Source organism: Vipera berus (assembly GCF_964194415.1).
Source record: "Vipera berus genome assembly, chromosome: 1".
Taxonomy (NCBI): Eukaryota; Metazoa; Chordata; class Lepidosauria; order Squamata; family Viperidae; genus Vipera; species Vipera berus.
In genome coordinates, this window is record NC_138202.1 from 255,093,839 (window position 1) to 255,106,430 (window position 12,592).

Sequence of the window (12,592 nt, forward strand, 5' to 3'; positions counted from 1 at the left end):
ATGGTAAGCAGTGTAATGTCTATGGTTAATGCAATGATGAGGTGGATCAAGAACAGATTTTGAGGACCAAGTACTGAGTACTGCCAGATAGAACATGCTAGATGTCATATCCAGCCAGGCCCTACCAAGCTAAATAAGATTTTTCAAAATGAACAGATAACCTCAAAAAGACCAGAATGTCAATTAACTGCTATAAAAAGGCAAGGAATGATTCCTTTATATCAGTTTTATCAATAACCAGCAGTAGGGGTAGGATTTTATCACTTGCCCCTCTCCCTGGTCAGCTAATCAGAGCCAATCAACATTTCATAGCAAGTGTTTGCTCCTGTAGCTCTCACAATTATGGACCTGGCCAAGTGTTTCCAAGAACATGAAAGCAAAAACAAGATCTCATGTATAGCAGAATACAAAAAAAGGTGGCAACAAAGTCAGGAAGGCTCGAATGACAACAGAGAATAACACCCTGGAGAAAACTTTCCAATATGCTACCATGGTAATTAAAAAGGAACTTGGGGTCAACAAGAACTGTGCTAGAAAAGCATGTGCCATCTGCAGAGTAGACAGGACCTCCTCCCAAACCTCTTATACTCAGGAAATTCAACATGCACTCTTCAGCACATGAGAACTTAGTGTGTGGATAGATTCCCACAATATTATCTTCACTTAATTAACCTTATATTAATATATTTGTAATCCATATGTGCACTGGAAATATTATTCATTATGACGTTCACTGTTTTATAATGTTCATTATATAGTAATAGCTTATTTATCTTATAGGGTGAGTTAGCAATAAAGTTTTAATCTGGAAATTAAAGTTATCCAGATCAGAAGTTCAATTCATGATAGTCATGTGTTTCCACATGATCTATGCCACTGACTGAAAAACTGATAAAGTCCTGTTCTATAATCTATTTAGACATTTTCCATTTTTGAAAACTATTTCTGCAATAATTAAGAAACGTTTAAAATTACCTATCTCAAACCATGCATAAAACATATTATAAGACAATGTTTGATAAATGTATGGAACATTACAAGAAAAAAAATATTACATGCAATAATCTCACTGCTATTCTCTTTTAAAATAAATGCTTTTCATGTCAGGGATAGGTATAAGTAAAAGTTGAAATACACATGCCGATACTGTATAATCTAAACTCCACAAGAAGACTAAAGACAAACCAAAGACTACTTGGGAAAGGATAGTATATATGCCATGGATCTTGTACTTACAAATTGCTGGAAGAATAAAAAATAACCTTAAAAATGAGAGAGGGCTTTTAAGAAAAATGACAGGATTTGAAATGCTCATAAACTATCAAGACCATCTACTAGAGCACATATATAACTTCAGATACGACACATAGAGACAGAAACAATAAAAATTGTGTGACAAAATGGATGCACAACTTTAAAGAAACAGTTGCCACACAACAATGGGAAGAACTCAAAAATTACTGGAAAGAAATACACAGCAGTATTCAAAGAAATTAAAAAATAAAATTTGAAATTGAACCATAATTCTTTTTACTAGGCATAATTCCAAAACTTTCCATCAAAAATATTACGTGCCACTAAGATACATGTTTAAGGCAGCAAGGATAAATTTAGCACAATATTGGAAAAAGAAAAATGTCACCTTAAATTATCAGATTGGGAACTTAAAACTTGAGAATATGCAGTGATTGCTAGTTGGTTAAGATATAGTATTATGATGCTGGATGGACCTTAGGGTCTTGGAGGAATGAAAACCAAGAAGGGAACTTAGTCTAATGGGGGGGGGGGACGGGGACAGAGAGGAATATTTTTATGTTGGTAGGCAAAAGGAAATACGACAGGAGATAGCAGCAGGCCACTAATGGGGAAGATATATTTGGTGTTTACAACTGATTTCATCTTCCACCTTCCTCAAATGGGCCCTGAGCCTGGAAGATCTTTGGTGATCCTGGCTTACAGCTGTTGCTGATGCTGCTTAACACTACCTTGTTCTTTTTTTTTTATGACCACCTTTTAAAATATATATTTGGTCAACTCAAAGTGGTAACATACATAATACTTGTGCCTATTTTCCTCACATCATCAATCCTGTGAGATGTGTTTGACTGAGAGTGACTGGTCCAAAGTCACCCAGTCAGCTTTCATATCTAAGGGAGGGCTAAAATTCAGTCTTTGGGTTTCTAAGCCAACATTTTAAACCACTATGCTAAACTGGTGCTCTGTACGTTAGCCTGTAATAAGTCTCTTCTCATCCAAGATCAAATATGAGAGGACTGACCTGGCAAGTATAACCAGAACACTGATAAACACTGTGGGATATGTGGCCCTTTGGAGATGTACTCACCTACATATCAAGTGTGGCACCAGCTATAATCCTAAAGTAGTGATGGTAGAGTGGTTAATGTGATTTCCAGAGGGGCTGCTCTAAAGAAAACTGGATGTGAAACCTATTTGTGAAGCTGGCTCAAGGATCTGATGGAAAAATGCTACTATATCAGCTACTAGATGCCATAGTAGAGCTAGCGATGGAGCTTCCCAAATTTTGTCCAGTGTCCAATCTCCTACTTTTGTTTCTTTGTACTCGAGCTTTCAGATGGCCTTGGAGGAAATGGATTATGTGAGTTCCCATCAGGTTTCAGGCCTCAGTAGAATACTCAGTACACATTAACTGATGACTTTGTTTTTGATGACTATGACTGAACAGGAATGAAAGTGGGATGGTCTGTCCATCCTGCACCTTTCTTAACTCTTGATAGCTTTCAAACAAATCAATGTATCTTCCAGTATTCTTCTGAACTGACTCAGAAGGCTGGGAGTGGCAGGCACAGCACAGTATTCTCACGTGTCTTGGTTACAGGACTGGTTACTGGTTAGTCAGTATTGGTTATGGGGCGGGGAGATCAAGTCTTAGGGGTTTACTTGGAAAGATGCTGTAGGACTCAATGCTCTCCTCTCTATTTATTATTTACATGAGGTCACAGGTCATCCAATGGCAACATACTGAAAGCACCTAGTTATACATACTCAGTTGTGGGACTCTGAATAGAAATAGGCTGAATCTCAATCTTAGCAAGACCGAATGGATGTGGATGCTGAGATCACCTGAAGCTGGAGATCTTCATCTTTAGTTCTGAATAGGATTGGAATACCTGGCTGGAAATGCAAATTGTGGGTCCTCTTGTATTTATGGCTCTTGCCAGGAGCTAGGAGACCCTTTGCATAAATCGTCTGCACCAGTTGTGCTTGTTCCTGGATCAGGAGCCCCTGCTCAAAGTCACTCATGCATTTGTAATGTACTCTACACAGATAGGACTGTGGCTGAAGGTCAGAAGCTACAGATGGTTCAGAAGACTGCAGCAAGTGTAATTATGTATATATTCTACCTTAGTGTTCCCACATATAGCCCTATAAATTAGTATAGATTTAGATGGTCACAAATCTCCTGGCCTTTATAAAGGCTCTGAAGGTCTGGTTCTTTCCTCAAGCACTGAGGCTGTAAAATGAGTAATCAGTACATGTTAGTTGGGTTATGTGAATCACTGTTTCAAGCGCTATATTCATCTCTTTGCAGTTTTGTTTTATTTTGGACATAATTTTTTGATGTTTTAATTTGTTAGCTGCCAGCATCACTTGGTGAGTGAGCAGCCATATATAATTGATTGATTGGATAGACATATTTCCATATTTCCTAATCAAACAGTCATGAAACAGCTGCAACCCATAGTTTTGCTCTGCACAGTAATGGATTTTTCAAATTGATACCTTCCAGACTGTAACTCCCAACACATATGGAGAACTTAGGATGGGGAAGAGTTCCTCCAACTATCTCTACAATTCTATAAATCCTAGAAAAAGGTATTTGTATATCATTTCAGATTTTTTTTAAAAAAAATCTTAGGATTGGTTAACACATCACTTGTTAATTCCTACAGAGTGAGATTTTACTGAAATGAAATCAGGGTCACAAATGTTGATGTAATAATGTTCTTTAAGGATGTACAAGGTTTGTCTATTCTTTTTGTTGGAGTGATGAAACAGACTAACCAAATGCTGTATCAGAAAGTTATATACATATATAACATAATTGTCACAGACTTAATGTTACAGAGCATTTTGCATCCCTTTAAATGCACTATATCAGACATGTCAAACTTGCGACATCACATGACATCGCGCAACATATCGGAGCTTTTTTGCCATTGCCGGCAGTGGGGTGGGCGTGGTTTCCTGATGATATGTCTGGCCCGTGGGCCGGCAGTTTGACACCCCTGCACTATATGTTAATGCATTCAACCGCAGATAATAAAGTGGTACAAATAAAACAGTGCACGTAAACATTAAATCCTTGATTTAGAAGATTTCTGCTTTAATAGATAAAATGTACCTCCAGACATCATCCCCAAATAACAATGTCAGTATGTATTCAGAATAATCCAGACGTTTTATGTACGTTATATTATTTATCAATTTACAACATTTGTGTAATGACAGCATTACACAAACAATAAAAATATGCCAATTATTTAAATTACATCACTAACTGATTTAACAAACTCTTACATGTTCCATTAATGAGGGGTTTATTGAAGTTAATTATATTGTTAAATTACTAAGTAAATAGAAAGCATCCTGTAAGTTTTCTGGAAACTACAATCACTACTACCTAAACCAAATCCATATTATTTTATTTTCATTTCTTTAGTTTAGTTAAAATATTGTATATTGCACTTTTCTGAAATATTCCAAGAAGTAAAATCTCCTAAAAACTAAAATAATAATAATAAACTAATAGTACAACTATTAGGACATTAATAATATTTTCTATTAAAATTTAAAGATTGGAAAATTAATCTAATTATTTTTAAGTGTCTAAGTATCTTTTAAATGTGAATTACTGTATGTATGGTATCTTTTAAATCTGAATTTAAAATATACCACAGATGTCAAATGCGGCATTTGAACCAAGTATGTTCAAATTTATGGAGACTTAAAGTTGACACTTAGCAGAACAATTAAAAATCAACATGGCAAAATTCAGCTAGTTTCTCTCTAGAAGTGCAAGGTTTTACTGGCTGATAAGGCATGGATGGGCTTGATTTCAGCAATACTCCTTCCCCTTCAATCTGACTTCATGCACTCTGCACATTCCTAAGTAGTCCAGGGCGGCACTGAAGTGTATATATCGTAGTTTATAATGGAAAAACTAACTTTCCCCTTCTCTGCTGAAATAGAAACAGAAGAAGCTGCCTTACATATTAATTTGGATTGTTGTTCCAACTAGCCTAGCAATTTCTGAATTAAATGCCAAGTACTGCAGATGGGACTTTCTGCAGAGAAAGCCGGATGCACTGTACTACAGCTTTCCCATGATGGAAACTAGTTGGATTCTCTCCATGCTGTTAATTGTAGAAAGAGTTAAATACTTTCGTTGGGTTCACTTACTGCTATTTCTCTACATGCCGACATGGATATCCCTGTGCCTTCAATCTGTTTCAGTGCATATTCCTTTTCATCTTTTCTGCAAGAAAAAAGTGAATTTTACAAGACTTATTAACACTTGAAATATATAACAGGACTTACACAGCTTAATCTCTATTCTCCTATAATGGACTAATTGATGGTACAGTGCAGTTAGCGATTTGTTCTATTTTTCCATAACCAATTATCACTTTGACAGGCAGCTTTTCGATAGGCAAAAAAAACCAACAACAAACCCCACAATAAAGTATATATTGCGATCTAATGAGAACACCTGATTATTCAAGTGATAATTATCAAAATGCCCTCCTAATTAGAGATGTGGGAAAACACAGTGATGATGGCAGTGTTGGCAAGGGTGGAGCAAAACTGGGTGTAGGAAGGAATGGTTGCCCTGAATAAGACAATATTGCCAAAGGAGTGGCAATTAGCAGCACTCTGTCAGCACCCATGGACATTAACAAAACAGCTTGCTCACAGCAGTAATATTAAAACATTTTTGTTTAATTTTAAAATTTCACTTGACCTGGAGCACTTCAAAGGGAAATTCTGACCTCTGACAACAGTCCATACAAGTAGTCCTTGCAATCACAATTGGACCAGAATTTTCATTGCTATGCAATGTAGCTGTTAAATGAGTCACGCCTGATTGTAAACCTTTTTTTGCCATGCTTGTTAAGTGAATCATATGTTGTTAAGTGAATCTGGCTTCCTCCATTGATTTTTCTTGTCAGAAGCTGCTTGAAAGGTTGCAAAGGGTGATCACATGGCCTTGGGATACTTCAACTATTGTAAAAAATGAGGGTTGCAAAATGCCCAAACTTTGATCACCTAACCATGGGGATGCTACAATGGTTTAAACGCAAAGACCAGTCATGCTATTTTTATTCTGTTAACTGTTATTAAGATTTGAGCCATTGTGTTACAAAAATGGTGTGTGTGTGTGTGTGTGTGTGTGTGTGTGTGTGTGTATTATACACATACATATACATATATATATACATATACATATACATATACATATAAATAAAATTTGGCTTAACTATAAGATCTATAACCCCAAATGGTGAGCATGTATGTATATTTCCTGTTACCTTTATTAGGAACATTGATTTTAGTCATAAAATATTTTTACTGATTTAATACCAATCAAAACCCATGCCTCATATTAATTTATTTTGTTGGGTCTATGCAACAGTTTATTGGTATCATAGAGTGTAGTAGATATCTATTATATTTCTAAAAAGGTTTTACAGTCCTCAACTTACACAGTTCATTTAGTGACCCTTCAAACAGCACTGAAAAAAGTGACATGACCATTTTTCACATTTATGACTGTTGCAGCATCCCCATGGTGACATGATCAAAAATCAGACACTTGGGCACTGACTCACATTTTTGACCGTAGTACTGTCTCAGGGTCATGTGATCCCCTTTGGCGACCTTCTGACAAGCAAAGTCAATGGGAGAACCAGATTCACTTAACAACCGTGTTATTAACAACTGCAGTGATTCACTCGCTTAAGAACTGTGGCAAGAAAGTTTGTAAAATGGAGCAAAATTCACTTAACAAATGTTTCACTTAGCAATGGAAATTGTGGGCTCAATTATGGTTTAAGACGAAGATTACTTGTATATTAATTCAAAAATTGAACCAAGCAATAGAATTTTATGCCCTTTATGCATCAAGAAAGTTTAGATTTGATAAGAAAGCAACTTCTCGAAAATGTTCAGTTTCTATCTCAAAAAAAATCTTTCTAACCACATCTTCAGTTTTTCCAGAAATTTTGAATTTGCAACCAATGCAGGATTATATTCATCTTTGAAAATCCAGAGTTTGTTGACTTCTGCTTTGGTATGGCCTCTGCAAACATGGCTATGATGCACAGAATCTAAGAAAAGCTGAAGGTTTGTCTGAACAAGTGCTGTCTTCAGATATTTTTCTCTTTCAGTTTTGAAATGAATTTGGCTGGAGCGGAGGCAAGACTGGTTTTTATGTAGCTGACAAGCTAGAAGCTAACAAATGTCTAATTAAAAATAACTGTACCACCCATATGTTTGCATGCACTCTTTAAAGACAACCAAATCGCACTGGCACACATACAATAATGTACCAATTATTAGATATTAAGGTAAAATGTCAGTACCAGTAGTTCTTGTTTAGCAACTGCTTTGTTTAATGACTGTTTGCAGTTATGCAGGTGATGAAAAAGTAATCTTACAATCAATTGTTTATGACCCTCACAGATCTGTAAAGCAAATTAAAGCTGAAGTACACTCATTTCCAAATATTTTGGAGAAATACCAGTATATAGTGATGTTATAAAATATAATAAAAAGAAACTCTCTTCCCTCCTGAAGTTCTCTCGTAATCAGAAAAATATTTTTCTAAGCAGAAAGGAAAATCAAAGAGTAAATAATATACCAGAGCATCTCAACATTCACAATAGAATTCCAATGCCAATAGTTTACATACTTTTTTTAAAAAAATCATCTTGTCTAGCAAATCAACAGTTGTTAAAGTAACTAGCAAATTTTGTCTTTGCAATCAGCTTTTATATTCCTAATTTTCTGGTCTAGTTAGGAATCGGTTTAGGAATACAACGTCTAATTTTAGTAGCGCTTCTTGTAATTTCAATTTATTTACAGAATTCCATTTACAATAGCCAGTTTCTAAAAATGCACCAATTTAGGGATAATAATAAAAAAGGGCTAGGAAGTTGATTTCATTTATTTATTATTAAATTTATATGCTACCCATTTCACTATCCAATGTGACCGAGTGACTCACAGTGCCATAAAACCATAAATATAAAAGTATTAAAATTAACAACAATTAAATAAAGACTAAAAAGTAAGAGCATGAATGGTACAGGGGTGGGATCACGTCTATCACTCCACCAACCACTTCCAAGTATAGCACACTCCCATCAGTGCCCTAAGCCAACCAGCAGATCCAGATTTTAAGGCAGCGGCTCCCAACCTTTTCTATGCCCTGCACCCCTAGAACGCTTCTGATATATTCTTGCACCCCTTAGAAAAGTTCAAAATAATGGCAATGAATTATGCACATACACTTATAATTTAAAAAAACCCAAGTTTTCACACCCCCTGGAATATCATCTTGCAGCCCCGGTTGGGAACTCCTGTTTTAAGGCCTTTCTAGAAGGCAAAAAAAAAATGGTGGCAAATCTCACCTTTGGCAACAAGATATTCTAGAGGGCAGAGGCTATAGCAGAAAAGGCTGTTTTCTTAAATGCTATTCAAAATTCCTTAACTGCGGCAAGCCCCTGCGGAACGAGTGGGGCAGGCCAATCGTATTTGGTAAGAGACTTCCTCACTTCCTGGTTCCATGCCATGAATGGATTTAAAGGTGACAACCTCATAATACCTAATCCTGTGGTGTCATATGATGTCACCCAGCAACTTCATGTAGTTGTTAAAAAGGAGCAGAAAGAGTACCAAGCCCTGTGGCATACCACAAGAGGGGCCTTCAGATGGACCTCAGAATCCCTATCAACACCAACTGGGACCAGCATTAGACAGAGGAACCAAATAAGCGTAAGACTGCATTGTCCAGCCCCAAATCCTGCAGCACCTGAAAAGGATACCATGGCCATTAGTATCAAAAGCCTCTGAGAGATCAAGGAGGGAGATGATGAATGCACTATCCCCATCCTGCTCTTGTCAGAGATCTTCTACAAGCGCAACCAATGCTGCTTCTGTCCCATAATCAAGCCTAAAATGGGATTGAAATGGATCCAGATAATCGATTTTCTCCAGGGCCCTCTGGAGCTATATAGCTATATAGCACGACCACATTTCCAACACCAAAAAAGGAAGGTGGGAGACTGAAAAAAATTCTCCAGATAGGTAAGTTCCAATGATGGCTTCTTAAGAAGAGGCAGACCAAGGCCTCCTTGATTGGCATTGTTGCTCTCTGAACCCACCTAGAAATCACCATCCTGCAAGTCTTAATCATCCAGGAGGGAAAGGGATTTAAAAAGATACCGTTCTTTTACAACCTACCCTCACATAAAAGTATTTTAGAATTTAAAATGCAGATTTTTTTAATTTTTGTTAAGCATCTAATTAAAATACATATGACAAACTACTATTAAAATCAAGTATAATTGCGCATAATGGTTATCCACAGAATTGTGGTTTTATTTGGGGGAAAATACCTTGCTCCACTCAGAGATATTCCACATGGCTGATAAGTAATGGACTGTGCTTTAAGCAAAATATTATCTTCTATAACTGGGAGATTTTTGCTGAAAATGCATATTTCTTTAAATGACTGTACTATTCTTTTGATGCTTTGTGAAGTCCTCTAACTTCTTGCCCTGGATGTTCTGCACTGTTGCAAGTTGGGGAGAAGACATAGCAAATAGGCAGGCACTCTTGATCATTCTTCCATCAACCTAGTTGTTAAGATGAATGACTAAATAGGAAACTATTTAAAGTAGATCTGTAATAAACCTTAAGTGAAAACAAAGTCCCAAAATCTGGCAGGCTCACATACTAGGGCCTTCATTTTACCCAATTTTGAGTGTTGTGTCTATTTGGCCAAGTGGTATCCCAAAGGTGCTTCAAAACTACCATATTGTAGTTCCATGCCAGGCAAGATATTCCGAGATAAGAAACCAACTCTGTGGGTTATTGCAATCCATGTGTGCTTGACTTTCCCTCTCACATTACAGCACTCAATTCCACAACCTATTTCACTAGAAAACAATAGATTTTGATAACATTTATTTGAAATAACACAGTTCCCAGTTCAAGTCAGGTAATAACAATGTATTTCCCTTTTCTGAGTTAAATTGGGTTATCTGAGTGCATGTAACTTGATATGATATTCAAAAGTGCTGTCCTGTAGAACATTATAATATGGATTAGGAAAGTTAAAGGAAAAAGGGGTCTGATGGAGCCTGACTTAAGGGCAGAGAATTTGTCTAAAAGAATGTCTGGTTTATATTCAGTTCTTCTAAACTTCTAATAAAGCTCTTCAACCACATGCTATTATTGCAATCCTAAAATAATTTCCTGCTGAGTGTCACCTCTGAAGCCAATTCTATTCTCGTCAGTAAAAGGAATTCCTAAAACTAATGATTTCACCCTTCTTGCAGATATAAATGTGCACTGAAAATTGTTACACAGTATGGAGCAGTAAAAATTCTTAACAGAACTGAAAGCACAAAATAATAATAATAATAATAATAATAATAATAATAATAATAATAATAATAATAATAATAATAATAATAATAATAATAATAACGGTAATTTAATTTCTGTAACTAACTAACTAATAACTAACCATCTTTATTTTGCAGTTCTGTAGAATATTTTTTTTCATACGCTTTACATACTTGGGCACAGAGGTACATTTCAGCAGCAAGACAAGAGAGATATGATGCATACCTGAATCACAATAAAAAAATAAGTTCCCCGTACTTGTTCCAAAGGAACTGAAACACGTTTATGTTTATAGTTCTCCTTTACCTCAGGAAATAAAATTCAATTACAAACCATCTGTGTATATGCAGGAAAATTCTACATGCAACGAACTATCCTATGTTCTGCCCTGCATATTATTTAATATTTTTCTTGCATGTAAATGGTACTTATCCAATAATGACAGCCCTAAAATGGCCCAATTCAGACACTATCATAGGTAACCATTCTTCATTATTGTCCATAAATGACTTTACATAGCCAGAGTCACTTCAGTCTTTAACTGCAATTACTGCAGTAGAAGCAGACCCACAGCAGCTATTTAAACTAAAACATTATCACTGAAGAAAAGAATATTTATTTCCATTTGTTCCTGATGAGTTTATATATAAAGCAAAAGTCTAAAATATTTCAGTTCAAGGATAATGTAAAAGAGATTATCATCAAAGTTGTCTATCAAATCTCACACTGCAATAAATAGAGGGTTTGAAATTAAATATTTCAAAATATTTCTTCCTTCTATGTTAAGAAAAGATTTAAGTTCTAACAAAGTGTAAGGAACTAAAGAGTCTAATAAATTCTGCAACCTTAAGTCACACGGAGTATGAACCAATAAAACATATATTTATTGTGCAGAATTTCAGCTTTTATTTAGGCTGGATTCATGCATCGTGCTAAACCAGGGGTCTTCAAACTTGGCCCTTTTATGACTTGTGGACTTCAACTCCCAGAATTCCTCAGCCAGGTATGCTAGCTGATGATTTCTGGGAGTTGAAGTTCACAAGTCATAAAAGGACCAAGTTTGGAGATCCCTGTGCTAAACCATATGTCTGATTTTAGTTTAACTTGTTATATGGTTTCAGAACTCCAGAGATAAATATCCACCATAAAGAGACAGGCAGGTATACGTGCATGTGAGAAATACATCCGAAATTTCTGTCTTCCCCTCCTCCCTTCATTCTACCCCTTTATTCCTAACTTGCCAGTGGACCCTTTTAGAATGGAATGCAGAGTTAGAGTAGATACCAACAAAAGGGCCTTCTTAATTTCATGGATTATATGAACAGCTCAAACAAGCAGTCTAATGACATGACTGACCATTAACCAGGACCCCGATGTTATACATGTATTTATTTTTCACCTTCAAGGACTGCACAGTACTATCTCAGTGCACACTCGCACACAGGCACACATTATGATGCCAGAAGACAGCACTCCTCTTTACCTTCTGCTGAGTATCTTGCTACCTCCAAGGTTTGAAGTCCATATACGAAGCCCATTGGAATCTATGAACACAGCAGAAGTAAAAGGCAGAAATTTATGTAGATATACAGGATTCACGTCTCAGAACTCAGCACTGCCTAGTCTCTAGATATCCATGGAGCCAGTTTTTAATAAGCAGGCACACTATTTGGAAACAAGATCATTGACAAACTAAACCCTTTCAAGTAGTTGAAAAGTTGTCAAGGAATCAAATAAGCAAATATGGTTCTCTTCTTCTGGTATACTCTAAGATGGAAATAGGCAATCTTTTAAAAAGCAAACGCCATTTGAAAAACACTTTGCCTCCTATGGCATATACTACATCTCCTTTTTCTGTCCCACAGTTAATTCTGGCTGAGCACATTTCACAACTATAACATTTAAAAATACCGTA

General features: G+C 36.1%; 1 protein-coding gene across 1 annotated transcript in view; it reads right to left on the reverse strand.

Moving 5' to 3' along the window:
* The window catches only part of CDK19 (cyclin dependent kinase 19), a 92,575-nt gene that overhangs the window by 61,384 nt on the left and 18,599 nt on the right, over nucleotides 1–12,592 (reverse strand). Inside the window, 3 exon segments of the mRNA XM_081343678.1 lie at nucleotides 5,443–5,518; nucleotides 12,161–12,210; nucleotides 12,212–12,221. Of these exon segments, the coding sequence (XP_081199804.1) occupies nucleotides 5,443–5,518; nucleotides 12,161–12,210; nucleotides 12,212–12,221 (136 nt within the window).